Source organism: Motacilla alba, chromosome 7 (genome assembly GCF_015832195.1).
Source record: "Motacilla alba alba isolate MOTALB_02 chromosome 7, Motacilla_alba_V1.0_pri, whole genome shotgun sequence".
In the NCBI taxonomy this organism is placed as follows: domain Eukaryota; kingdom Metazoa; phylum Chordata; class Aves; order Passeriformes; family Motacillidae; genus Motacilla; species Motacilla alba.
In genome coordinates, this window is record NC_052022.1 from 38,038,167 (window position 1) to 38,066,145 (window position 27,979).

The window sequence follows — 27,979 nt, forward strand, 5'->3', positions numbered from 1 at the left end:
TTCCCACACCTCCAGAGAGATGATCCAACTGCAGCGCACAGCGGCTGCTGAGCATCAGGGGTGACCTGGCGGCTACACGCAGACACTGGGGCCCAGGAAAACCCCACCATTCCCAGGGGTGAGACCCAGGGGACACCTGGAGAGCTGGAATCTCAGGGTGGGGATGAGACACTGGGTCAGGGAGGGGACATTTAGCTATGGTTTGACTCAGAGCACATCCTGGGATGCAAGGGACTCATACAGGACACTGATCACTGCCGTGTCAAAGGGGATTTAAACCAGCAGCAGGTGGCTGGGGGAGAGGACATGCAGGGACTGGGGTGGGAAATGCACCTCATGTTCACTTCTGAAAATGCCAGCAGGAAAACAGTGTAACTGCAATAAATATGGGAGGCAAATCCAACCTCTTGCAGTGCCCGGAGAGCAGCCAGTGCATAACTAAAAGAGCATCCATTTAGTTTAGATGTAAGGCAGCATTTTTTTAGGATGAGGGTGGTGGAACACTGATCCAACTTGCCCAGGGAGGTGGTGGATGCTATATCCCTGGGAACATTTAAGGTTGGGATGGACAGGGCTCTGAGCAACCTGGTCTAGTGAAAGGTGCCCCTGCCCATGAGATGCTGTTTAAATGTCCCTTCCAACACAAACTATTCTGGAATTCTATGATTCCATGACTCCATGTTCCTTTGCCTGGATAACAGAGCAAGGGCAAACTTAAATGTGCTTCCACATCAACACCAGACACCTAAACCAGCTACTCACAGATTTTAAGGGAGACTGTAATAAGGGGACACTTCAACTTGCAGACTGGATTGAAATGTTGGGGAGTAAGACATAAGGATAAAACTATTGAATGCAGTACATGGTGCCATTCCCCCAGAAACGGTCTGAGAACCACCAGGAAAAGGTGCTACTCTGGATCTGCTGTGAAAAGGAGGAGATGTGTAAAAAAAAACCAACAAAAAAACAAAACAAACAAACAAACAAAAAAAAACCCACAACAAAACAAACCAAAAAACAATAAACCAGGCCAATTCCAGACCAAAAAAAAAAAAAAAAAAAAAATTAAGAGTACAAGGAAAAGTGATGCTGAGGAGTAGAAGGTCTCCCAGAAGAACAGGAAATCTGAAAAAACACATCAAGCCAGATATAAATAGAGAAGCAAGACAACTAGGAGCAAGCTGGAGGCTTGTTGTGCTAAATGTTCTCAAATCAGTGGTGACCAGCTCAGCCAGTCTTCTGCAGGGACTGGGAGGTGGGAAGGGTGCACAGGGACGGGATGGACACAGTGACAGGGCTTTCCCCTGGGGGCATTCACATTCCCACCCATTTTTTTCCCTCACAGTGGGAAAGGCTCTTAAATTGGAATAAAAATCCTGGTTGGATTATCCTAGAGAGACAAGCTAAATGTCCTGGACAGTTTGGAAGTGGCCAGCACCAGGATGGGGACACTGATGGTCAGCAGGAGCATGGTCAGCTGGAGCATGGTCAGCTCCTCCTGTCCTAGGGGAGCACAAGAATTCTTGAGTCTGGGGATCCTCACAGGAGCAGTCCTTCCTTGGGGCCACTCCCCTTCCCCAGAATGGAGCCTGTGCATCCTGGCACAGGGAACTGGGGCAGAACCTTGGGGTATCCAGCTGCTGAGAAGCCTGGAGCAGTCCAGTCCTCAGTGTGGAGCTGCGAATTTCCTTTTCCTCGGGAGGAAACAGCTCCTATTTTGACGATTTTGAGTCTTGCTTGAACAAATGGCTTTGATTTATTTTTTTCTCTCTTTTTTTTTTTTTTCCAAATGAGTCAAAATTGACCATTCCTCTGCAGGTGCAGCCTAGGAGAGAAGAGGTGACAGCCTCGAAGCTGATGGGACAATCCCCAAGGAAGCAGTGGGAACATGCCAGGGTCTTCCATTTTGGGGCTGTTTCCTCTGTGTTACCAGCACACTGGGAAAGCCCAGATGTGTTCCACTACCCACAGCATCCCTAGGGCACTGCTGCTCCCTCATGCAGCCTCCACCCTGCACTGCAGCCTGTATCCTGTCCCCATCAAGCTCCCTGTGAAGCCACAGACAGCCACGTCAGCGCTGTGCCTGCCAAGGTGACAGGGATGCTTTCAGGGCTGTCCCCCAAGGGACAGCCTGGGCTCAGCCTCCTTACTCTCTCCTGGAGGTCCTTGTCTTGCCTGGCTGGATTTCAAAGCTCTTCCTTGAGCAAGCACCTGTTTGGCAATTTAGGAAGGAGGGAAAACATGTTCTTTTTCTCCAGTTAAAAATGAACTGCTTTTCAAGTGGTCCCTCTGGAAGGGCTGGTGAGGGGAAGCAGGAATCCAGATGAGTTTCCATGCTTTGTGGCTGCTGGCCTCAGCTCACACCCAGCAGAGAAGGCAGCCAGTGATGATTTGAATTGTATTGAATCGAATTGAATTGAATCGAATTGAATTGAACTGCACTTTGTGGGGAAAAGAGGAAGGGGCACAGTCCACAGTCCACAAACCCATCCCAGCCAGGACTTGGAGGCTGTGGATAGCTCTCACTGGTCATAGGAGGGATGTGGAGGGGCTGGCGATGGCAGCTGGGGTGTTCTAGTGTGGGAGGTGAAGGACTCCTCCCTTGAATGAGCAATTCAGGCATCACAGAAGGTTTTGGGAGCTCTCCCAACCTTCCTGAATTTGGCAGAGGTGAGGAACAGCTCTTGTTACCAGCGAGCCCCAGCCCTGCAGAGGGATAGGGTTTTTGGGCAGGATGTGCAGTAGGATGGGGGAAAGGGGTGGTCTCTCCATCCTCTCCAATGGATCCCTCAGAATCTTTGCGGGGACTAAACCTAGACCCTGCACCTGGGACGTGGATGCCCCGAGGTCTGAGGTGGCTGCAGAGCTCTGCCCTCCTCCTCTTGCAGTGCTGGCCTGCGACTGCAGAGAGGGAAGGGAAACAAGTGCCATTTCCCACAGCCAGCTGAGAGGCAGGGACCCGAGGGCGAACCGCTGGGATGAGGCATGCGAGAAGCATCCGCCGAGTCCCCTTTCCCATGGAATGCTTCCCCCAGTCCTTTCTGTGTGCTGAAGTATTGGTTTTCCTCTGGAGTGGATGAGTCACAGAGAAAGTCGGGAGGGAGCGGGGTGGGGGGGGGGGGGGGGGGAGGGTTGGCTGCCCGGACATCCCAGGTGCCCTGTCCGCTGGGAAGGCTGTGTGGGAGGGAATAGGCACTGCCCAGGCGTGTGGGCTCTGGGAAAGGAAGAGGGGTCCCTCCTTTGGTCTCCCTCACCCTTCCCCAGGGAAGAGGTCACTGTGCATAGGGGTGAGCTCCCAGCTGTCCCTCTGCTGAGTGAGTGGCTGTGTCTCTGCTGGCTCCTCAGAGCTCTCACTTGCCCTTGTCTTGCGGCAATTTCATTGACAGTGTCCAGCTTGGGAACACACCAGGCCAGCTCTGTCACGTCAGGATGCTGCCAGATGGGAGCTCTCCACAGCGGCTGCAGGACTGTGGCCAGGCCTGGGGTGCCCTGCCCAGCAGCTCTATGTGCAGGGCTCAGGGCTGTGGACTGTGCCACCTGGAACCTGTCCCTGCTGCGCCGGGAGGTGATGGTTGCAAGTTCCCCGGCCCTGCTCACCTCCCTGCTGAGCCTCAGCAATCTGTGCTGTCCCCATCCCATCCATGGGTGGGGTGCGGGTGGGCTCCACATGCCGCAGCATTTCTGCTGCCAGCCAGGTCTGCAGCTGCCCCTGGAACACTTCATGCTCTCTGCAGCCCCTCGCTAACACACCCACCAGCTCTGGCTGCTGAGGCCAGGCGTGGTGCTGCCGCAATCCCAGCCCCAGCAACCCAGCCTGGCTGAGCTCATCCCCTGCCTACGTGGGCAGGTAACTGTGCTCCCGACTCAGCCAAGCCCTTGTGCCTGCCAGCTTTCCTCATTGAGGGATTATCTGGATTTCCAATTGTTTCCACTCCCTGCCTGCACTGCCTGGGTCCTTCTCAAACACCCACCTTTGTGGCTGTGCATGCTTCACCTTTGGAAAGGAGGGATGGTTTTCATGTCATCCCTTGCCACATCCTCTCCAGAGGTGTCAGCTGAAGGCAGGGCATGATGCTGCCCTTTCCTGAGGACATCCTGGCAGGTCCTGGGCCATCAGCAGACACAGAGGTCTAAGGCAGAGCAACAGATGTGGCAGCAAGACTCAAAAGCATCTGCTCCCGGTGGTCCCGAGCACTCACACCCGGAGGCTGCCCCAGGAGGAAGTGGCTTTAACACGGACAAATGGCACATCAAAGTGGCAACACCAGCCACAGCCTCCCCATGGGGGTTGGCCCAGATGGGACAGCCCTGTCTGGTGGTGGTTTTCTGCTCCCTCTGTCTGCTTCAGCCTTTGTTTTCCTGCAGGGACACTCGCCAAATATTGTCCTCCGCCTTCTTGTCCTTTATTGCCCCCCTGACCCAATTCCTATGTCCCCCACTGCTCCCCAGCCTCCTCACTCGGCATAGTGGCAGCGGGACTAAGCAGGTCAAAAAGGAGCCTCCGAAGGCAGCCGTGCACAAGCCACGTTTCTGGGCCCTGGTGACAGCTCGCTGTGCCCGCTGGCAGCCCCGCCGCTCCCACGGCTCCTGGGTCACGGCTCCTCGGGCCGCCGGCGCCTGGCGACACGCCGCCCCTCCCAGCGCCGGGCCAGCCGTCCCGGCGAGCCGGGAGGGGGACATGGGCCCTGGTAATGCATGCCAGCCCCGGAGCCACTGCCGGGGACGCGCCTGGGCCACAGCAGACGAGTTTCCAACCCCTCCTCTCTTCCCGAAGGAGGGAAAACAGGCTAGTGTCCCGCAAGGTTGCCAGGGTGACATTTTTTGGCGGCCGTGCTGTCGCGGCCGCTGAGCTGGCAGGGGCTGCTGGGAGCTGGGGCAGCCCCTCTGTCCCCGCACCGGGGTGCCCCTGCCCGGGGCTACCCATCAGCGTGGGACCGCCGGCCGCGGGATGCAGGTGGGAGCCAGGCGCAGGGGTGGGGGGACAGCGGGACACTGTAGGATCTGCACAGAGATGAAAAAATGCCAGAGCTTTGCTGGAGCTGGGAGCCTGTGGGATAGGAGAGCCTTTTTGTCTGGGGCTTGGGAAGTCTGGGCTGCATGCTGCAAGAGCCACCATCGGAGCATTGCTGGTTTCCATTTGGTCGGCTTTCGAAAGAGCTGCCTCCACTGGCAGCGTGGGTGTCCCTCCTCCCGCGGCGGGCAGTGTTTGTTTGCTTGGGAAAAGATGAGCCTCATTATCTGTCCTCCATGGCTCTCGGACTTTAAAGCTCAGCAGGAGGAGATTTTGCAATGGGAAACTGCCCTGGTGTCAGGCGGCCTTTGCATGGAGGTCTGCTGGGGGGGGACCACGGCCCCGCTGTGGCAGTGGGGACAGCACCAGGGCTGAGACACAGGCGAGACAGGAGGGTGGCAGAAGGCGATGCTCTCGAACAAGCGCAGCTGGGTCAGGTGGAGTCAGGAGGTGCAGTGAGGAGGAAGTGTGGGATGTAATCCAGCTCCACATTCACCTGCAGCAGCGATAACATCGCTGTGCTCCGTGTGTGGGAAGGTCCGGGCAGGTGGTCAGTGTAGCCCCGAGTGTTTGCACCTTACAGCTCCGGCAGCGAAAATAACATTGGAAGGGCCAGAATTCCCCCATGGAGCCAAAGCAGCCTTCCCAGAGCTCTCAACAGGCTCTCCCACCCCACCGGGGCACTTATCCACCCGCTCTGATCCAGCCCACGTAAAGCCAGGTCACTTCGAACAGGTCTCTGCTATCAGGCAGGATTCTTCTCCATTTTCAAGATTTTTTTTTCCAAGCACCGTCCTTGTCCCAGGACTCTCCTCCCCCTTGCTCCAGGCCCTGCAGTCCATCCACCCCTCCAAAATCCCTTCGAGGAAGTGCAGCCCGGTGACTCAGGGCTGCCAACGTGTTGCCTTTTGTGTAGCTCAAGTACTCCAACGTCTACCTGGAGGGAAGGAATCCAGCTGCGGGAGAAGAAAGGGCTGGTAAATCACTCAGCACTCAGCTGGGAAAGCATAAATTCAAGAGTCCTGACCACGTGAAGACATTCTGCAGCCAAACAAGAGGCAGCTTCAGTGTGTATTCATGGCCCCCAGACCGGGGTTGTGCTGAGGGGCTGCCTGGCTTTGGTGCCGTTGAAAGATTTACAGCCAAAATTCGGAGAGCACTAGCGTGCCCCTGTGCGAGCACAGAGCCGAGCAGCTGGATGTCATGGTTTATCCTGCTAGATCCAAACCCTGCCTTAGACTAAACACGCCTCTGCCATCATTAGTGAATCACTTCTACATCCCCTCGAACCTTCCAGGGCTTGGATTTCAGAAGCTTTTTGCTGCCGCGGGGCACTAAAATGCTACGGAAGACAAAGCAAGGTGTGGCAGCAGGTTTTGTGGGGATTATCCCGCTGGGATAATCCTGGAGCTGGAGGAAGATGAAAGCTGGGGTATGGGGAGGAGTGAAAGTGGCAGCCCCAGCTTTAAATCCCTTCCCCCCACGGGCAGGGTGAGGTGCGGGGCGCTGCTGCCCTGGCTCTGGCACTGCAGCCCACAGCCAGAGCTGCCCCGGGAGGGTGTCCAGGAACCCCCCGGCTCCACACCCTGCCGGGCTGGGCCGGGCTCACGGCACCATGAAGGAGGCAGGATCGTGGAGTTCCCGAGCCCCATGCACACAGTGAGGGCGAGCGAAGGGCCAGGACAGGAGAGCTGCGGTGCCATGCTGAGAGCGCCCAGCCCTGCTCCGTGCCTCGGGGCTCGGATGAGGGCTGGGAGAGGGAATGAGCTCAGCTCGCTGATTCACTCTCTCCTTCAAGACCAGACCTGGCCTGCGAGCCGAAGCCCAGGGCTTGGTGGAGTAGGAGGTGCCCGGGCAGGTCCTGCGGGCAGTGGGTGACCTTTGGGGGCGAGGGTGCTCTCCGGCGCACCGGGCAGAGGGGGGATGCTCCTCGGGGAGGGATGTTCCTCGGGAGGGATGCTCCTCGGCGAGAAAAGCTGTGTCTCTCCCACTCACCCGTCCCCGACTCCTGCAGGAGACCGCCGGCTGTAAGAGTCCCGGCCCCGGGGGCTGGGGGCGGGCTGAGCCCCGGCCCCGGCTCACCCGCCCGGGGCGGGCCGGCCCTGCCGCCCCTCCCCTCCCCTCCCCGCCCCCCGGGCCGTGCTGATCCCGCCGCTCCGAGCCGAGCCGCGCCGAGCCGAGCCGAGCCGAGCCGAGCCGAGCCGAGCCGAGCCGAGCCGAGCCGAGCCGAGCCGAGCCGAGCCGAGCCGAGCCGAGCCGAGCCGAGCCGAGCCGAGCCGAGCCGAGCCGTCGGCGCCGAGCGGGCACCATGCGCACGGGGTGAGCGCAGGGGCTGCGGGGGCACCGGGCCCCTGGAACCGTCGGGGATGGGGGGGCACAGGTAGTGCGGGAAGCACGGACCCGCCGTGGAGAGGCGGCGCCGGGAATCTGGAGCCGCCGGGGAGGGAGGCACCGGGACCCTGGGGGGGCGGGGGGTCCTCGGTGTAACCGTGGCGGGACCCCAGGGGCACCGGTACTGCGGGGGCACCGGGGAAGGCTGGCACCAGGACCGGGAAGCCGCCGGGCTGGGAGGCTCGGGTAGCGCGGGAAGCCGGTGCCCCGACACACGAGGGGCTGGGGGGTACCGGAACCCTGAAGCCCCCGGAGCTGGGGGTCCCGGCTGTGACCGCGGGAGGACCTCGGGCTGGGGTTGGGGGCTGGGGGACGCCTCGCATTCAGCAGGAAGGTGGGTGACCTCTCTCTCCCCTTCCCTTCCCGCAGGTGCCCCCCGCCGCGGCTGCTGCTTGGGCTCTTTGTCCTGCTGGTCCTCGCTGCTTCCCAAGAGCCGGGTAACGTGCACGGGATGCTGCGGGATGCTGGGGAGGGGAGTGCCTGCCGCCGTACTCAGGGTCCCCTACCTCCTCCCTGTCCTGAAGCCCCCCATCGCCTGGGAGGCTCTCCCCAGCAGGAATGGGGGCTGGAGTCTCCCCGCGAGCCAAATGCTGCACCCAGTCGTGATTCCCGAAGCTGAGGCTGATTCCTCCAATGGCCACATCCCTTGTGGCTCCCCAGTCCGGAGGGTCCCGTGTGCTCCATCCCATCAGCGGCCAGGGATGCTGGGGAAATCCTTGGCTGCAGTTCCCTGGGAGGAGAGTGTTTGTCAGGTCCATGCTGGCTGTGGGACAGGCAGGATGGCGTTGCCTCAAAGTGGCCGTGCTCCATGTGTTAGCGATTTCTCCACAAATCGTCCCTGTGGCTGCATGTCCTTGGAAGTGTTGTGAGTGGTCGGGAGCCTGGCGCCTATGCCCTGGGGATGCAACACCTCCCACACCCTTCTGGGCTTTTCCCTGCCTGCGGGGCTCCCTGTAACATCCCACTTCTCAAGCTGCTGGTGGGCCGGGAGAGGGGAATTCACTGCTGACTCAGCTCTCCAGCCCTTCTTTCCCCACGAGGCACACGAGCCGGTTCTCCCACTGCTGGTGTTTCTGGTGAACTTTACCTCCCCGACAGGGAAGCTTCCTGCCAGCTGCCAGGCGGGATGAAAGCCCTCCTCCCCCTGCAGCCCGTCTCTGGATGCGTCTCTGGATGCGTGCCCAGTGCCCGGAGGCGGGAACAGCCACGGCTGACACAGGGAGCCCCCACTTGGATCCCAGGAACCCCAACTGCCAAAGCAGCTGAGCTGCAAGTGACAATCCAAAAACAAGGATACAGTGGATTTTCTCTGGTGTAGTGGTCTGGTCTTCGGCTTGTGCCAGCAGGGTCTGAAGCATCACTCGTGTCCCTCTCTGCTCTCCCAGGCTAGGCACGAAGTTTCTGTTAGTGGCATCCCCAGGTACAGGCAGATTGGGAGTCAGCCATGAAATTGGTGGATTATTTACTGGGGCAAGGCTTTGTGTCATCTAGGAACAGCTCTGGCACTGCTCTGTGGGCAGCGGGGTCAGCTGTGAAGGGAAGGAGGTTGGCTGGGGCAGCGGGGATGCCCAGCACTCCCAGAGCACGTCTGGGAACACTGGGAGAAGCTCTCCAAGTGCCCCGGGCTGCATTTATGATGCTGCTTTCAGTGGCGTGGCTGCCTCCCCAGGGACTGCGGGAACAAAGCTTTCCTTGGAGATCTGCAGAGATGGGAACATCGTTCCCATGTGAAATCCTGAATTGGCTATTTTAGGTCCCTGGAGACTGTCCAGTGCAGCCAAGCTGAGCTGGAGGGCTGGGCACTGCTTTAATAGTGAGTACTCAGAGTTATCCATGCCCTTCCCATCCTCTCCATCAGCATCCTTGGGCACTCAGGGCCAGCCAGGACCCTCTGCTGAACTGCAGGTGCATCCTCCAGCTTTGAGCAGCCATGCTGGGGGTCCCAGGAGGTTCCCCAGGGCATGCAGAGGGGATGAGTGCTGGGGGAACGAAGCCAGCGCCGGTCACCACTGGCAGGGAGGTGCCCGTCTCACCCAGCTGACTTGGCCGTCTCCCAAAGGCAGGCTGCATATCGGGTTTTAAAGGAATTCAGCGGGTTGGTGTGGCTTTTTTTCCTTCTTTTCTTTTTTTCTTCCCCCCCCTTCCCTTGGTTCAATGTCCAAGGACTGCAGGGCCTGTTCTGCCAGCCCGCCTTTGTGATGGCTTCTGGGGAATGTTTGCTCCAAAGTCTGTCCTGGCATGGAGATAACCTTTCTGTTTATCTGCCTGCCTTGCAAATTTGGGGGCTTAGCTGCCCCAAGGGGGGCTGGCCTCTTATCACTGGATCTCTGGGATTCCTCAGAAAGTAGCCATGAGGAATAGTGTGGGGATGCTGCCACACGTCTGGTCTGGCGAGTGTGGGGGGAATCACAAATAGGGCTATGAGTGATCCCAAGCATGGGCTGGGTCAGACGCTGGGAAAATCCCCATTCCCAGGGGGCAGTCCTGTGCCAGGTCCGTGGATAGGGGCGATCTGCTGGCCAGGCCACCCCAATCTGGTGGTAGAAGCAACCATGCATTGGAACAGACTGCCCCGCGAAGTGATGGAATCACCATCCCTGGAAGCGTTTGAAAAATGTGTAGATGCAGCTCTTTGGGACATGGTTTAATTGTGGAACTGGTTGTGCTGGGTTTGTGGTTGGATCTGATGATCTTGGAGGTCTTTTCCAACTGTAGTACTTCCATGATTCTGTTATCTTCTCTCACACTGAATTTCTGCGCTTTAGTTTGGGGCTGGGAGGATCCCCAAAAGCAGCCCCAGCTCTCTGCTGTGCTGCTGCTGAGGGTGCAGCCAGGACCTGGGAATTCAGGCTGCCTCCTCCCACTGTTATGGACAACAGGTGCTGGAGCTGCAGGTTTAGAGGCTCATTCCTGATAATTTCCATCCCCAGGGGGCTGTGGGTCCTTCTGGCTGGGATTCCTCACTAGGAATTGCTGTGCAAAGTGATTTACAAGCCTGTGACACAACTGCTCTGGTGTCAGCACCTGGCGGGGGGGGTGGGGATTGACAAGGGCATCAGAGCTTTCCTAGCATTATTTTAGGGATTTCTTCAAAAGAATTGGCAGTGGGCAGCACCCAGCATTGTGGCTTTGGCTCAGGCAGGGTTGGCACCTCTCAGCTCTGACAGCGTCATTTGACCTCTGAGGTTCCCAGCAGGGGCTGGAGGAACTGGGAAGGATGCTGTGCTCCAGAAGCTCCTCAGGCTCTTCAACTCCTTATCAGCTGGCAGGACTGCTGTTTGCAAAACCTTATCTGTGCCGTGGGAGCTGCTGGGGAGGGGGAGCTGCCCAGGCTGCTGGCAGCTGGAAGGAGACAAGGCTGCGGGCATCTCCTTGCAGCACCTCTGAGTTCTTGGTCCATCACCCTGGCAGGTGGATCCCATCCCTCCTGCCTGTCCCAAGGAGGTGGCAGCAGGGATGAAGTGGCTGTGCTTGGGTGATGCATTGGGGCTGGAAATTAGGTTTAATAAGAGGCTGAGTATTCCTGCAGAGTGGCTGTGCTCCTTGGCAGGATTTTGCTTCCATTGAAGCGCACAAACTTTTCAATCCCTAATCCTAATTCTTCCATTACTTCCCCAGCTCTGTACCTGAACTTGGTTTCCACAGCATCCATTCTCCCAGAGCTCTTGCCTTGGTTTTAGGTTTCCACGTGGTGTCTGCTGGCCCAGCGGTGTGAGTGCCTGGGAGCTTCCTCCCCACTGCTGTGTGTCCCTGGAGGGATGAAGAGCTGCTCTTCCCTGTGGCCACTAGAAAACCCTGCCCATACACTTCCATATTCTGGAGTAGCAGTGGTTTTTTTTTTTTTGCTCTGAAGAGCAGCCTCTCAGTAACACTGCTCCCTATTTATTTTGGCTTGCAGCTGGACTAACCTCTCCTTCCAGTGTTTATGGCGACAAAACTTGGGTGCTGTTAAGCAGCAAATCCAAGCCCTTGGAGAAAACATTTTGCAATACTGCTTCAAGCGTCATCGCCTGGCTTAAAAACTCCCTGAGCAGGAAAAAATGTGCTGCTGGGAAACTGGCTTTGCTCTTGGGGGGGAATGTCACCACTTCTTTATGAGGAGGCAGGAGCAGGTGGAGCCAGGGGCGAGGACTCATCCAAGGCTGCATCCTCTGATAAGAAAGAGGGAGAGAGATTTTTTACATGAGCCTGGAGTGACAGGACAAGGGTAAATGTCTTCACACTGATAGAGGGGAAGGTTGGATGGGATGTTGGGAAGGAATTCTTCCCAGTGAGGCCCTGGCACAGGGTGCCTAGAGAAGCTGCAGCTGCCCCTGGATCCCTGGAAGTGTTCTAGGCTGGGTTGGATGGGCTTGGAGCCCCCTGGGAGAGTGAAAGATGTCCCTGTCCATGGCAGGGGGTGGAACAAGGTGAGGTTTGGTGTCCCTTCCAACCCACCCCATATTCTCTGACAGGGACACCAAGTCTCTTTTGCACCACTCTGGCCTGTCATAACTGTTAGGGATGATGCTCTAAACCCTGGAATAACAATCCCAGCAAGTGTGCTGTCTTTTTTCCCAAACTCTCAATAGTTTACCAAGAAAAGAATTAATTCTGGCATTTCAGTAGAGAGTTCAAAGCGCTGAAGGAGACATCTGGGATTAAGTATTGATGTATATCAGCAGCCCAGAGGTATGGGATTAATAAAACACTCTAACGATTCTTCTGTTGTGTCTGATGACATTTGGGAAAGCATTGGAGAGGAATCCTTTCCAAGAGCATGCTGCAATCTCACTGAGTGTGCAAGCCTGGAGGCAGTGTCTTGGATGTTACGAAGAAATTCTTCCCTCTGAAGGTGTCGTGGCACTGGTACAGGTTGATGTGAGAAGCTGTAGCTGCCCCTGGATCCCTGGAAGTGCCCAAAGCCAGGTTGGACAGGGCTTGGAGCAGCCTGGGATGGTGGAAGTTGTCCCTGCCCATGGCAGGGGGTGGGACTTTTGGGTTCCTTCCCACCCAAACCACTCTGTGAGGTTCCATGATGGATGAGCTCCACCTCATCCCATGTCCCAGTTTCCTCTCTGCCAGCTGTGGGCGTGCTCTCCCTGGCTCTCCTGTCCTCCAGCCACATTCCTCATCCTTTGGGTAGCCATGTGTGTGGAGCAGCCCTCAGGAGGATGTGCCTGCTGATGGGTGGGAGGTGGTGTAGGGGAAATCTGCTATGATTTCAGCTGGTGCTAAGTCCCCTTAAATCCTGGGGATTGGGAACAAGTCCCTGACTTTGTGGGTGGAGGAAGGCACGTGGTAGCAGCAGCGTGTGTGGCTTTTAGTGTTGGGCTTGGTTAGCCTGGGGAGCTCATTGCCAAAGATATCATTGAAGCACAAGGAGCTAGATGGGGTTAGAAAATGGTTTGGGAATTTGTGCAGCTACCAGGGGCTCTGGCATTGCCTTAACATGGATTTGGAACCACTGGGAGAGACAGAGGGAGAGGCTTGAGGGCAAAAAACCTCCACACCCTTGAGGTGTGAGCATGGTTAATCAGCCCTTTGGGGGTGAAGAGGTGGTTCCCACCACACAAAGGTGGATGGCTTTGACTGCCTAAAGACTGTTGGAATGAAGCAGGACACTGACACCCCCTGGGCTGTGGGCTGGGGCTGCTCCAGGGTCGGGGCTCCGGAGGCTTGCTGTGCTCCTGCCTCTGACCAGCAGCACCATTTGGCAGCAGCAGCCCCGGCACCAGGGCTTTCTCAGCGAGCAACATCTGGTCCGGAACATCCCGCGTCTTAAAAAGGTTGCTTTTGCGGAATTTTTATTGCTTTTTTTTTTGGCATGGCCTCCCAGCCCTTTTCTAAGATGGAAATTGGTCATTAGTGGATTTTATTGTAGTTTTATTTTATTCCCAAGCTCTGTCTGCTGGTTTCCTCTTCCCCTGGGGACTGTAAAATCTGGCTGTTCTTCTGACCCTGTCCTCAGGTTGTGGGAGTCTGCTCAAACAGTCCAGGGTGGGAATAGGAGCTGGAGCACCTGGAACCCAGCAATACTATCCCCATGCTCTTCCCACTGGCATAAATCTCTGAGAGCCCAATGGTCCCTGAAGCTACCTCTGAGTTTGTAATTCCTAAATTAGCCACTTGCCTTCCCTCTGGAGAACACGGTAATCAAACCAATTTATTATTTTCCACCCTCCTCGTTAGTCTGAAACTTGAGTTGGAGATTGTTGACTCCTGGATAAACAGCAACTTTTTGATAATCCCCAGATAAACTGGTGGTGCTCACTTGTGGCATGATGGGAAGGCATCTGTACTGCTTATTCCTTCCCCTGGGGTCCCAAAATGCTTTCCAGAGGGGCCAGGAGCCTTATCCTGGGGACCCAGGACATGTGGATGACAGGGAACCCCTGCACACATTGTGTGACCCTATCAGTGATGCCAGCATCTCCCCAGCTGGCTTCCAAAACTGGAGAAGTGCCCTGTCGTGCTGGGAGCTGGGGCTCAGGGGGGTAGTGACGGCTGGGAGTGGGTGGAGTAGAAACCTGCAATGATTCCAGGTGGAACTAAGTCCCCTCGGATATCAGGGTGTTAGAAAAAGTCCCAGCCCCTGGCACTGTGGGCAGAGAGAGGTGTGTGACAGCGGCACGCCTGTGATTTTTTGCTTTTACTGTAGATTCTTTGAATGGTTTGGCTTGGAAGGGACCTCAAAACTCATCTTGTTCCACCCCCTGCCATGGGCGGGAACAACTTCCACTGTCCCAGGTAGCTCAGACTCCAGGATGTGATTAAGCAGTTGTTACTTCTGCAGCTACTCTGGGCACATCTTTTTGGTGGGGAGATGGTGATGTCGGGCCGTGAAGGTGGAGGGTGTGTGGGTGTCCTGGCATCCCCCATGCCCGTGTGTGGTACCCAGTGGGCTGGGCTGGGCTCTTGATCAGAGTCTAATCCCACCAGGATTCTCCTGGTGCTGGACTGGATGGAGATATCAGGCAGTTCCCTCCAAGCTAGGATGCACTGGGGTGGTAGGCCTGGCTCCCTCTGGATGCCAGGGGGATGGGAATCCTCATGGCATCCTTCAAGGCTGGGCTACCAGCCTGGCTCCTTGCCTGATGCTGACACTGATGGCTCCTTTCCTACCTTCTCCTTGGGTTCAGCTGAAAGAGTTAAGGAAGCCACTGGAGAGGGGCCTCCAGAGGCAACTGCTGGAGGTAATAATCTTCCTTCGGCTCTTTTTTTCTTTTCCCTGCTAATTGCGGAGTTGACATCGTCCCCTCTCATGAAAGGCTCTTTTGTCAGCCGAGTTGCTGGGCAAAGCCCGGGCTTGGCAGCAGGTTTCCAGCCCCAGGCCGTCTCCTGCACATCCCTCTCTGGCGGCAGGTAGTGAAATGACTCTTTCAGCGACAGTGACGTCCCTCCCTCTTTGGCTCCCATCTGAAACAAAAACAAACACCTGAACAGCGACAAAAATCCCTCCTTTTAGCCAACGGGGCCTGATTTTCGGCCGGTTTCACCTCGGCAGCAGAGGGAAAGGTCAGCCCGTCTAGACTCTAATCCGACAAGTGTATTTCTTCGCCCGCGGGTGTCCTAGCAACGGGATTAACCCGCGGTGCGGGGGGACATTGACGGGATCCCGCTCCATCCCGGGCCGGTGGTCTGGATGTGTCGCTCCGCATGGCCGGGCAGCCCCAGAGGTGGGCTGGGCTCCGCCCCGCTCCCTGCGCCTGCCCCGGGCTCTGCTAGCGGCTCCTAGTGCCGAACATCAGCCCAAGCGGCAGGGGAATTGAGAATACTGGTGGTAGAACTTGTGGATGTTTGATCCACCCCAGGCGGCTGGTGAAGTGCTTCTGCCCCAGGAAAGACACCAGGCCTGGTTTGGGGGCCATACTGGAGTGGGATGCTCCACACCGGCACCGTGGGACAGCCTGTGTCGCTGTAAATCTGACTCTCACAGTGGAAACGCGTCTTCCAGTGCATCCCCTGATCCCAATGCTCTGATCTCCCTCCCGGAACATTCCTTGCCTCCCAGTGCTCTGGTCTCCCACTACATCCCCTGTATCCCAGCACCTGGGTCTCCCAGGACATCCCTCCCTCTGTTCCAGCTGCGAAGGGGTGGCTGTTAACCCCTGACATTCCTCTGGCCTCGGGGTCAGCCTCGTTGGCAGCAACACCAGTTAGAATGCGTCTGTTTGGTCGGGAGCAAAAATACCTCCCATTTCCTTCATTCAGCTGTTTAATCATTTTGTCTCTCTGCTGCTGCTCAATCACCTGATGGCTCCAGTTTGCTTCCGGGTGTTACTGGCGGAACCTCCCTGCCCGAGTGCAGCCGGTGCTGGAGCTCAGCACCCAAACATCCGATGGGTGGCTCCCAGTAGGTGCTGTGCATCCGGAACCCCCCCATCCGTGGCACAGCTGCCTGATAACATTGTTCCATTTCAGTCTTTTTCAGCCTTTCCTCTGCTTTCCCAGTGGCCCCTTTCCGGGCTTTCTTCTGCCTTCTTTCCTTGTGGAGTGGCCAGCCAGGGTTTCTCCCAAGAGCTGTGCAAGCTTTGCTATTCCCCCCATCCCGCTGAGCTCTGATGTCTCCAAGTGCGGGGTGCAAAGGAGCCAAAAGGGGTTTGGAGAGCACCGTCTGGGTTTAATCCTTGCTGTTGTGACGAGAGGAGCCAGGAGCTGGCTCCCAGTACAGCCCCAGGAGCTTCTGCAGGCTCCAGCATCATCCCAAGCAAGGTGCTGGTCGCAGGGCAAGGCTGTGTCGGAGCTGCTGGAGCCTCAGCGCTTCGGCTCTGTGCCCTGCAAACGGCCCCACGCTTTAATGAGGAGCTGGCTAAAGCTGGTGAGGCTGTGGGCCTGGGAGAAGGGGGGGTTCATTCCCCCAAATCCCAGCTGGGTGCTCTGGAGACAGGCTGCAGCTCGACCCCGGAGTCCCGGAGCGTAGCTCCTGCCTACGTGAGATTTTTTTTCCCCTGCAGCTGGAGCAGGTTAAGTGGGGTTTTAGAAGCAGTTTTCTTTTCTCCTGGGTGCTTAAAACAACAATAAATAAAATCCCAGCCCTGCAAGTGACACTGCTGCTGCTGAGAGGAAGGGAAGATTTATGGGGATTTTTTTTTTAACTTTACAGGTCACTGCTAGTATTTGTGGAATTGGCTTTGCTGCAGGAAAAACTGGTTTCCAGCATTCCCGATAGGAAAAAACGTCTGTGATCGTGTAATTAAAATGCAGAAGAAAATAAAATAGCAATATTTAAGTAGATGCCAGAGGAGCTGGTGCTCATAGCTGGGTCCTTTGGAGGCTGTAGGTGTCCTCTGCCTTGTTCTGACCTTGGCTATGCTGCTTGCAGTCTGTTGCAGGAAAAAATGAACTTTTTTTGCACTTTTTCTGGGCTTTCTGGCTCCTGTACCAGCCTGCAAAAGCAGGAAAAAAAAATCTACATTTTGACCATGGGAATGTTTTAATCCATCTTGAGGCAGTTTCCAGAGCTTTTTTATCACCTTATCTGAGCTGGGGCTGGCACCAAGATGAACTCCTGTTAGGCAGGGAATGTTGAGACTATGACTCCTCCATCCTGTAAATGAAAAATTATGGATTTGACTCATCCCCATCCTCTTGCAGTAGGACAGCTGCAGCCTGCAGGGTCTTATCCTGGGGGTCCCGACTCCCCAGAACTTTTAAGCTGGGAAGGGAAACTCTGCTTCCATACCATTATTTTTGGGGGTTTGTTTTTATGTGGGTTTTGTTGGATATTTTGTTTGGTTGGTTAGTTTGGTTTTGGGTTTTGTTTTGTTTTGTTTTGTTTTGGGGTTTTTTTGTTTGTTTTTTTCTGTTTGTTTGTTTTTTGGGTTTTTTTTTTGTTTTGTTTCCAGAAAAGATTCACTGCTTAGACTTGGATGCTTGGGATGTGAACATTTTTTCATCTGGGATGGTGATATGAGAAAAAAACCCCTTACTTTAGGGCACCTTGAACCCAAAGTGTGGCCATCAGGAACAAAATCATCCCAAATCCCAGAATGCCAGGTTTGGGTCAGAAGGGACCTTGAAGTTCACCCAGTGCCACCCCTGCCATGGGCAGGGACACCTGCCACTGTCCCAGGCTGCTCCAACCCCCAGTGTCCAGCCTGGCCTTGGGCACTGCCAGGGATCCAGGGGCAGCCCCAGCTGCTCTGGGCACCCTGTGCCAGGGCCTGCCCACCCTCCCAGGGAAGAATTCCTTCCCAATATCCCATCCATCTCTGCCCTCTGGCAGTGGGAAGCCATTCCCTGTGTCCTGTCCCTCCATCCCTGGTCTTCCAGTCCCTCTCCAGCTCTCCTGGAGCCCATTTAGGCTCTGAAGGGGCTCTGAGTACTCCTTCTCTGACAATGCTCAAACACCACCTGGGCACGGTCCTGTGCACCCAGCAGGTGAGCCTGCTTCAGCAGGGCTTGGATTTGCCGATCTCCAGAGATGCCTTCCCAGCCCCAGCCCTCTGGGACTCTGTGAATGACGTTCCCCACAAGGCTGCCCAGCCTTCCTAGCCCGCCCCCCCTTTGAACTCTCTGGTATGTGAATTTTTGCTGGTGTCAGAGGGTCGGCGGCTGCAAAATCCCTCCCGGTTAAAGGGTGGGAATACCAGTGTGTGCAGCTTGGGATAATTACCAGTTGTCAGCAAAACAATAGTGACATTGTAGAGCAGGAGTAAAGGGAAAGGGCCCCCGTCTTGAGAGTAATGTTACTTTTCTATTTAGGTTGCCATAGTCTTTGCTGAGAAATGGCCCTATTCTCTCTAATCCCCCCCTTCAGGCATGCCTGCTGAGCTTTTTTGTGTGGTTTGGGGTTTTTTTTTTTAACCCCTTATCATCCCAGGAAACAGTTTATGGGTACCCATCTCGGTGGTGCTGTGCGGCAGGGATGCCCTTGGCTCATGGCATTGTGCCTGTGGGCTGGGCAGCTTTGCCTTGGGATATTGAAGCCTGGGATGGTGCCTGGCTGTGGCATCATCCCTGCACTCAGGAGGGGGTAAACCTGATCTGAAATCTCTGTCTTCATGCAAGCAGGGACACAAATTACACCCCTCCTTGTTCTTGGCACCTGTCCTGTTACAGGTGGTGAACTTCAGTGCATTAAAGCTGTTTATTGCATTGTATTTTGCTTTAAAATCAAGTGACTTGAAAAAGGAATAATTGGTCAAATACTGGCTCTGGTTGTAGGTTGGAAAGGGCTGATGTGAGTTCTGGCCTCATCCAGCTCCTGCTGGTTTTCCCCAGCACTTGCATGGAGCAGCAAAGGATCACCCACCTGTTTGACCCCTTTACTATCCATCTCCAAGGCTGTTTGGACTTCCTCAAAAGTTTTCCTGCTTAAATACTTGTGGAGACATGGCAAGGAAAGGAAGACTCCAGCCTTGGCTGATACCGGGTTGTCATCGTTCAACTTGATTTCAAGGCGTTCAATTGATTGATTTCTCACTATGGCATTGGGACGTGCGCAGTTGGGTGGGTTCAAGGCCTGGGTGATGCTTTTCCTTTCCCTTTTCCAGTTGTCCCCCATCCAGGCTGGTCATGACCCCAGCATCTACCCCTCAAAAGGCCTGCCAGGCATCTCTCTGTGTCATGTCCCCAGTTTGGGGGCCCAAAAGGTCCAGCACGGAGCACGGTGCCCCGCAGACAGCAGAGAGCCCGGGATGGGATGCAATGGGATGTGACAACAAAGCACCACGGCCAAGGTCGGCTGCCTGGTGCAGGGCGAACTTTGGAAGGAGCCAAAACTTTGGAAATGCTGCCAAAGTCAGCGGCACAGGCGAACTATTGTCTGAGGAGTGCAGAGAGGTGGAAGGACCACAGAGCCGACACGGAGTCTTATTACGAGCACAGCTGGGGGCTTCCAAGCCAAACAAAGTCCCCTGCGCTGCAGGAGGGCAGCGCTGACAAGAGCCAGGCTGGTTGGATGAACTGGAGATTGCAGCTGAAATTCCAAAACAACCCCCCCTCCCTGGTCCCCCTTTTCCTGTCCATTCCCTAAGAAAATAGCGTTCCTTGCCACCTGGTCCCACAGCAAGCGTGTGAGCTTGGATTCTGTTTGCTGCACGCTGTGTTGAGGATGAGGTTAATGACCTGCCAGGTGGTTTTCCTCCCTGAAAATCCATGGCGAGGCTCTATAAAGCATCCACGAGCTGTGGCAGTTGCCTCCTGGAGCAGCACGGACCAGCTGGCACCCAGCCTCTCTGGCTGGGGCAGGTGCAGGATGGATGCAGTTCCACGGGATGGAGTCTCTGACGCTCCGTTGTAGCTTCAGGTACATTGCTTGGTAGCGCTTCTGTATTTTATTTGGCGAATTGGGTTTTTTAAGCTGTGTTGGTGTTTTCTTTGCTTCTGAAGTCCTGGAAAAAAGCTGGGGAAGGGCAACTCCCAGTTTTTGTTGTGTAGGCTTCAAAGCTGGTGCTGGGTTACCCACTGACAGTGCTTTGTTTCTCCATCACATTGGAGGGTTAAAATCCTGGCATGGTTGAGGAATATAATTGGCTTGGAAAGGTTTGTTTGAACTCTGGGGACATGTACCCACCTGGGTGCCTTGTCCTCCTCTGATTCTCTGGTTGGGATGGCACCAAGTTGGATCACAAATCCTCCATCCCATCCCTCATCTCCCCTCATCCTGCTACACAGAATGCTAACCGGGGTGCCAGGTGCATTGATCTCCCTGTGTCCTCGGGGAAAGAAGTGCCTGGGAATGGGAATGCACTTCCTCCCTGTCCCTCAGGGACACTGCAACCAACACCCTCCACCAGCTGCCTGTCTCAAGGGTGGTCATGTTGCCGGAGCCAAGACAGGAATGCCAGGAACTCAATTGAAATTTGGGGCTCCCTGGCTGAGCCAGAACCTTGGTTGGGGGTGAGGAGCAGAGTCTTCTCCTGTCCAGGGAGCAATTAGTCTGCAAGATGATTTATTAACGTGGAGGAGGATGACCCACAGGGTCGAATTCCTTCTCTTGCCCTCCCTGCCTTATCTCCGGGCTGTCGGTTGCCCTGGGGGCAGGTAGGTGATTGGAAGCAGAGACATGGCCCCAGCGGAGGCAAGATGAGGGGGGACTGGGAGCTACAGCTCACTCCAAACTCACCTTGAGTTTTATACACCTCCTTTGGGTTTGGCTGTGCCCAAATATTGATGGTCCCTCTCCACCATCCATTCTCTCTAGGAAACCTCACAGGGTGGCCAAAGTCACTCCAGCCCCAATTCTCTGCTGCCTTGTCTGCTTGTCCGTGTGGACGCGGCAGGGTAGGACACCAGCACCTCTTGGCTGTGTCTTGTCCAGCCCTACTCAGCTCAGGAGCAGGAGGATGCAGGTAATGACAGGGGTCTGGGCATGGTCACCCTTCTTCTCCTCCTGGGGCTATTTGATGGCTCCCGCAGGCAGTTGTGACATTTTCACGGTTTATCTTATCGAGGAATTTGCCGGGAGGATGTTTCTGGCTCTCCATGAGTAAATGTTTAGGAACGCAGCGGTCCCGGGGGCTCCATGGTGTTGCACAGCCAGAGGAGGGGGAACACTGTCCCGGAGGCACAGCAGAGCCTGGCAGAGTGGCACCTGTGTCATTTTTGGGGCTGGGCTGGCTGCTGTCACTCTCCCCATCTCCCTGGCTGAGCGCCCACCCATGGGCTGGGTGCCGCTGCCTCTGTCCAGAGACTGGTGGCAGGGGAGGTCAGCGGCTCGGGATGTGGTAACATCCTCGGCGTGCATCTCCAGGAGGGCCTTTCAACTGCTGTGTGGGGCTTTCAGAAGGGGAATGGATTAGAATCCCAAATGTCAATAGGACTTATAGATACCTGCTGACAGTCCCTGAATTTTTCTGCTAAGTGAGAGGGTGCTCCCACCTCTGGCTTTCTGCCTGTGCTCCTACCAGGGTTTCCTCCCTTCCCCTTCCCCTTCCCCTTCCCCTTCCCCTGGTTCCAGTAGGGCTGTGCCCACCCCTGCTCCCTCCCAGTCTCTGCCCGGAGCTCTGTGATCTCAGGGCTGTGTCCAGCCGAGTGGGGTCTCCTGAGGAATCGTCTGTGCTCTGCTCAGCCTGAGGCTCCCTCTGCTGTCCATCCGTCTGTCCCTCTGCCTGTCCGTCCATCTTCCCGGCTCTTGCTGGGGAATCCTTGGCCTGTGCAGGACGAATTGCTGAGCTGGGCTGCTGCAGGCCCCCTGTCCTCTCTCAAAGTCCTGCAGGGAGAGCAATCCTCCCCGGAGAGAAACATCGGTGTGCTTTGACCACGGCTAAAAGGCTGCAGGTCTGGATGATGGGCTCTTTTTACCTATTTTTATCTATCTTCCCCTTCCCCACCCGCTTTGTTTCTCTCTCTCTTTTTTTTTTAGCCTATTTTTACCCCCATTTTCCCTTTTCAGCTTCCTTTTTTCCTCTCTTTTTGTGTTTTTTCTTCCATCTCTTTTCCTTTCTCATCCACTCCCCTTCCCCCTCTTGCCTTGTTCTCCTCTCTTTTCCTCCTTCTCATATCCTTCTTCTCTTTTTTCTGTTATTTTCTCTGTTATTTCCCCCCTCTTTTCCCCCTCTTCTTTTTTCCTCTCTTTTGTCCTTTCTCCCCTCTTTTTTCTTTCCTTCTCTCTCCTTTCCTGCTGTCATTTTCCACTTCTTCCACTTCCCCCCCATACTTTCCTCCACTTCCCACTCTTTCCTTGACTTCCCCAATCTCTTTTTTTTCTCTTTTCTTCTTTCCCTTTTCCTCCCCTCTCATTTTCCCCTTCTCTTCTCCCTACTCTCTTTCCCCCACCCTCTTCCCCCAATCTCTTTTCTCCCCATCTCCACTCTTTCCCCCCACCTCTGATTTTTTCTCTCTTCTCCTTTTTTCCCCCCTTCCCCCCCCCCCTCCCGCCCCATTCTTCTGGCTTCTGGCCCAGGACTGAGCCCTCAGTGCCTTCTTAGGGCAGCCCCCTTTTCCTGAGGAACCGTGTTGCAGCATCAGATGCCAGACAGTTTTAGGAAGATGCAGTCAACCTCTTTGGGAGGGAACTGGGACCAGGGTGAGGGTCCAGTTTTGCTTTTCAAGAAGTCCAAGGTTATGGCAAGCTGGCAGCAGCATCTCATGGAGTGTGCAAAGCGCTTTTTGGGGGCCTTTAGCCTGGAGGAGGCAAAAGCAAGGGGTTTTCCCTGCTCTGCCAGCAAGCCAGCTGCCATGGCTTCTCCCTGGGGGAATACTTCTCCAAAATATTTCACCAGCTGGTGCCTTCCCAGTCCCTGCCTGGCTGTTTGGCCAGTGGCGAGCTGGTTGCACTGGACCAAGATGCTCTAGTGCCACCTGTGCCACCAGCCCACCCTCAGGGCACCTGATTTGGAAATCCCTTTTTTGGGGATGCCCCAGCCCTGGCTCCTTCCCGGGGAGCTTCCAGCGAGGAGGTGTGCATTGAAATGAAGATCATTGACTTAATGAGGGTGTCCCATGGGACTGCTGCTCCACTCCGCTGTCATGAGCTGCCTAATTCCAGCAGAAGGGAGAAGAGGGAATTTCTCTGGCTGGGCATCCTGTTTGCAGATGCTTGGGCTACCCCAGCAGGGTGCTGCTGCTCAAATCCTCCTGGCAGAGACCAGGCAGCTCATGGGAGCATGTGATGCTCCCCGCGCTGGGAGCTGCACAGCTCTGGAGCAGGGAGAGGCCCTGGGAACACCAAGGTTTTCCAGCCCACCAGTGGGAATGGAAGCAGCAGTCGCTCTATCCCTCTCAGATGTGCCAAGGAGTCCTGCACCGCATGATGCCACCGCACCCTGGCCCTAGGGCAGCCAAGCCTGTCAGGACATGCCAGAAAAGGTTGGCAGGCACCTGGCTCCTTCCCCAGGCTGATGGAAGTACTGGAGCTCTGGGAGGGGGCCATATGGAAGCTCTGCCATCTGGACAAACCCGTGTCCCATGCGGATTAGTGGGGGCTGTTCCATAGCAGGCGCCCCTAACAGCATCGGTCACGGGGAGAGCTGCTGGCAGCAGCAGACAGCTCCCATTTTCAGGGGAAAACTTGCCTGTTTTGCTTCAAAAGTACTGTGGGAAATGTTGCATAAAGCAAAATGAACATCTGAGGATTTGTCTCAGTGATTTTCCTGAATATTTTTAAACTGGAGCATCAGCTCCGGCATGTGGAGATCTCCACTCTGTAGGACCATGGTACGGCACACTCTGACCTTCCTGGTCACACACAGCCAAGGGGAGCCAAAAATTGTCACCTCCCTATCAAAACCCTGTCTCAGGGACACTTCTTGAGCCATGGGGGTGACTTGCCTGGTGTTACCATGGCAGTGTAGTCCCTGGGAATGCTCCATCTCTGCTTGGCCATCCCTAGGAATGAGGGGCACCATCACCCAAGCTGGATAAGTAGATTTGGGGGTAACTTTTTTAAGCAGAGGCAAAGAACAATCAAAATTTTTGGGGCGTGGGAGAGTGCCAGCACTGCCTAGGGAAGATTTTCATCCCAGGCTCCAGGAAAACTTGTGATTGGGAAACTTGTGATTGCTCAGACCTGGCTTCAAGGCGTTGCTGGCGCGTGATGCTTGGGGGGGGGCAGGAAAGCTGCAGTGCTCCCCTGGCCATCCTACGACAGCACCTGGGGGGTCCTGGCCCTGTAACTGAGCCGAGAAAGCGGCTTTAAACACTTGACTTTGGGGACTTGTTGTGTTTCCGGCCGGTGGAAATATTGGAAATGTTTTCTGGGATTTGTTTCTCTCCTCGTTCAGTTTTGCTCTGAGATTATAACCTTTCCACGAAGCCTGAAGTGGGGTGTCCCACCAAAGCTGGGCATCCATGAGGACCATGTCCATGCACGACCCCACCTTGTACGGCTCTGTATGCTGGTGATTGAACCAGAGCCATCGAGCAGGGAGAGACGATTTAGGATCTTCCGGGCAGGAAAGAGTTAAACATCTGGCAGCAGCTGCTGGGACAGGCAATAGGGTGCGTCTGAAGGCTGGCTTGGCTCCCGGAGGTTTTGGGGGGCTCAGGTGAGTCCCCAGACAGGCAGCAGGGTCCCCGAGGGGCCGCGCCAGCAGAGGGAGGCTTGGCAGGGCTGGCGGTGCGGCCACTCCTCCCCCTGCTCTGCTCCGGTTTGAAGGGTCGAGTGCCGGAGCTTGGGAGGAGAGAGCAATGTGAGCGCTCCGAGAGTCTGGCCGGGACAGAACTCCTGCCTCTTCCCTCCTTTCCTTCCTCCAGCTTTCGGGAGCAACGGAGCTTGTTTTTCCTTTCTGATGGCCCCACCTCGCTTGGGGGTTCTGCTCCTCCTAGCTTGCTGCTTCTCCTGCTCCAAAACACAGCTCCTGGACTGGGTTTGGGACCGCACGAAGACCACAGAAAGTCCAGCAGTACCCGCTGAGGGAATCCCGGCGTCGGAGCCGTCAACCTCAACAGCGGCTCCGGCTCCCAGCCTGCCCCCAGGGATGTGGGGTGGCGAGGTGGCAGGAAATGTCACCACCCCACAGCAGCAGGAGCCAGATCCTGCTACAGCAGCACCTGTGGGTGAGGGAGCCGCAGCCAAAACCACAGAGCCGTGGGACAGGAATGCCACAGGGCTCATGGATAGCATGGCGTGGCCAAGCATCGCTCCTCTCTACAGCATGTCACCTGCCCCAGGACAGCAGGAGGCCAGCAGCCCCACCAACGACCCCCAGCTCCTGGGGACAGGGACCCACGAGGACCCCCAGCTCCTGGGGTCAGAGACCTCTAAGGACCCCCAGCTCTTGTGGTCAGGGACCACCGAGGACCTGCAGCTCCTGGAGACAGGGACCACTGAGCAATTGCTATTCCTGAGGAAGAGGACCAACAAAGACCCCCAGTTCCTGGGGTCAGTGGCCCCCAAGGATCCACAGCTCCTGGGGTCAGGGACTACTGAGGACCTGCAGCTGCTGGGGTTGGGCACCACTGAAGACCCACAGCTCCTAGGGAAGATGAGTACCACAGACCTGCAGCTCCTGGTGACAGGGCGCACCAAGGACCCACAGCTCTTGGGGACAGGGACCACTGAGGACCCACAGCTCCCAGGCATGAGGACCACTGAGAATCTGCAGCTCCTGGCGATGAGGAACAGTGAGCTCCTGAGGACAGTGACCACTGAGAACCCAGAGCTTCTGGGGAACACTGAGAACCCACAGCTCCTGAGGACGGTGAACACCAAGAACCCAGAGTTCCTGGGGATGGTAACTCCTACAGCAATGGAGACACAGGTGTCCTTGCAGAGACTAACAGGTCTCCAGCCAGGTAGTGCCCCTTTTCCTTTCTCACCAGGTGACAGTACCCATGAGCAGGCGATGCTGCTCCAGGAATCCTTGGCACAACCTCCCCATAACTTCCACGCAGCATCACCGAACCCATGGCATGGCACCAGCCACCCAGGGCTGGCTCTGGCCAGCAGGAGCGGGAGCCAGAGCCCCCCTTGGCCTGACCAGAGGGTGGATAAGGGTGTGGATTCTCTTGCTGCTGATAACCCTGTCCCTCTGGAGTTCGATTTACTAAGTGCTACCATGCAGCTCTACAGGAGTGACGGTGCGGGACTCACATCCTTTCCAGGACTGATGCCAGTGGCCGGCCGTTGCCAGCCCATCCCGACCCACCTGCCCTTCTGCAGCCTGCTGGGCACCAGCCATGTCCGATTGCCAAATTACCTTCAGCATGGTAGCGAGGAGGAAATTCGGGCAGCTTTGCATGAGTGGGAGGGGCTGCTTGAGTCGCGGTGCCATCGCTACCTGGAGTGGTTCCTCTGCTTGCTGCTGCTCCCCGGCTGTAGCCCCTCGGTCCCTGTAACCCCCCCACCATGCCAGGGGTTCTGCGAGGCCATCAGAGACCTGTGTTGGACTCATTTGGCCGGCAGGCACCTGCCTCTGCCTTGCGATGCTCTCCCTGAGGAGGATGAAGGGGTTTCTTGTGTATTTATTAATGCTTCTTCAGGTAATGTGGCCGGGCAATGTCCTTGTGTTGTGTCTCCCCTGCCCAGACTCCCCCAGGCGCTGGTGGATGTTTCTGCCTTGTGCCCAAGGGATGCTGCTGAATCCAAAATCGCTTTCTATCCAGACTTGGCTTTTCCAAGCAGAACCAGTGAGTTTTGGCTCCCTTCACAAGACCGAGAATCACTCCTGGTGAATCACAGTGGCCAGCACAGGGAATGCTCCCCAAGCGCATCGTGCTGGCATTCAGGGCTAGTTTCCAGGTGCCACAGGGCTTTAGGGAGTCCATCCTGGCTGGGATCAGAGCAGTTGGAGAGCTGGCAGCTCCCTGCAGGAGCAGGGCAAGGACGCAGACCCTGTGGCCAACCAGCCACAGCACTGTGGTGGTGGGGATGTTTCAAGGTGACCCTCAGCCATGCCTGCATGCTCCCCTCTCCGCGGAGCAGCCCTTTGGGGTTAATAATTCACTCGATGGCGGTTAATGTTTGATCCCCACTGCTTGGAAAAGGGGGAGAGGTTACTTCACCCCCAGCTTCATCATTTGGTGGCTGTGACCTTTTAGGGACCCAGACAGGGCAGGGGGTGAGAGAAGGGAACAGGGAGGGGGGTGACTGGTGCTTGGAGAAATGCAGTTGGGATGAAAGCTGGAGCTCCCCCGCCTGCCAGAGCCTCTGAATGAGGCTGTGTTCCCCGGCTGACCCCTACGCCCTCGGGGGATGGCCGGGAGATGCCAAGGAGGAATGCCGAGACTGGGGGCTGGCAAACCAGGGTCTTGCACGGGGTCCCCTCGGTGTCAAAGAGGCTCTGTTCGTGGGGGGGTGCACTGGGATCATGGGGATGCTTGCCGAGGAGGTGCATTCCCATCTGAGACTGCACTGTGGTTGCTTGGATGGGCAGTGTCAGGAATGAATGGAGAATGTGGGGGCTGTGGTGCACCCCATGGAGTGACTTGATGTGCTGCTGTGTGCTGGGGGTCCCCTAAATCCCACACTGGCAGCCTGGGCTCAGGTCAGCCAGGAAGGTCATGGCAGGGTGGGAAGGTGGCTTGAAACATCCTGGGGACGCTTCCAATGTCAGAATCATTGTGTCCAGAGACATCCCCACAGCCATCCCATGCCAGCACCAAACTCACTGCGGCCCCCACCAACTCTCCATGTTCCCTGGTGCATCCCCAGTTTGCCACAGGGATGATGGGCTGCGATATTTGGGTTCTGAATGTTTTTTTGAGAAAACAGGCATGGCCTGAAAGCTCTGGGAATGAGAAGGGGCACTTGGCTTTTGTAGGGGAGCAGACATTTGAAGGGGTCTCCCCTTACGCCTCTGCTCCCCAGTCCCCATCCAGCCTCTGTCATGCAAGGAAAAAGTTCATTTGCTTTGGGAAGTGCTGGCACCCAGGTCCCAGCCCGAACTCGGGGCCAAGTGGCATGTTTGAGGAGGAGGGAGACTCCCAGAGCCGGCTGCAGCTCCAAGGGAAGAATGGTTGCAAATTGCCCTGCTAACAAAAGCCTCTTTCAGCGTGTCCCGATATCCTGAGCCCTGGGGGGGACACAATGACTTGTCTGGCTGCTGGAATTGCAGCACTGGCTCTTACAACCTTGCGGACACCCGGGAGGAAGCTCTGGTTTCCTTTTTCCTTAAAGCTGCCATGAATTTGGCTTCCTCCAACCCCAGATAAATGTGATCCCTGCATCCTGGCATTTGCAGTTGGAATGAGCTTGGGAGGTGCTGAGCA

At 56.1% G+C, this 27,979-nt stretch overlaps 1 protein-coding gene and 1 long non-coding RNA gene across 6 annotated transcripts in view; both read left to right on the forward strand.

Annotated features, from left to right (window-relative positions):
• The first annotated feature begins 4,688 nt into the window (after positions 1-4,688).
• LOC119703303 lies at positions 4,689-7,146 on the forward strand. The gene is made up of 3 exons (XR_005257611.1): positions 4,689-4,954; positions 5,928-6,078; positions 7,026-7,146. It is a non-coding gene; the product is annotated as an uncharacterized LOC119703303 (long non-coding RNA).
• A 51-nt stretch (positions 7,147-7,197) lies between these two features.
• Positions 7,198-27,979, forward strand: part of COL18A1 (collagen type XVIII alpha 1 chain) — a 35,381-nt gene continuing 14,599 nt past the window's right edge. Inside the window, exons 1-2 of one of the 5 annotated variants that reach the window (XM_038142197.1) lie at positions 7,198-7,330; positions 7,772-7,839. In XM_038142197.1, coding sequence (XP_037998125.1) covers positions 7,320-7,330; positions 7,772-7,839 — 79 coding nt within the window. In that variant the 5' untranslated portion in view covers positions 7,198-7,319. The other 4 variants (XM_038142194.1, XM_038142193.1, XM_038142195.1 and 1 more) reach the window with 4 other exon arrangements.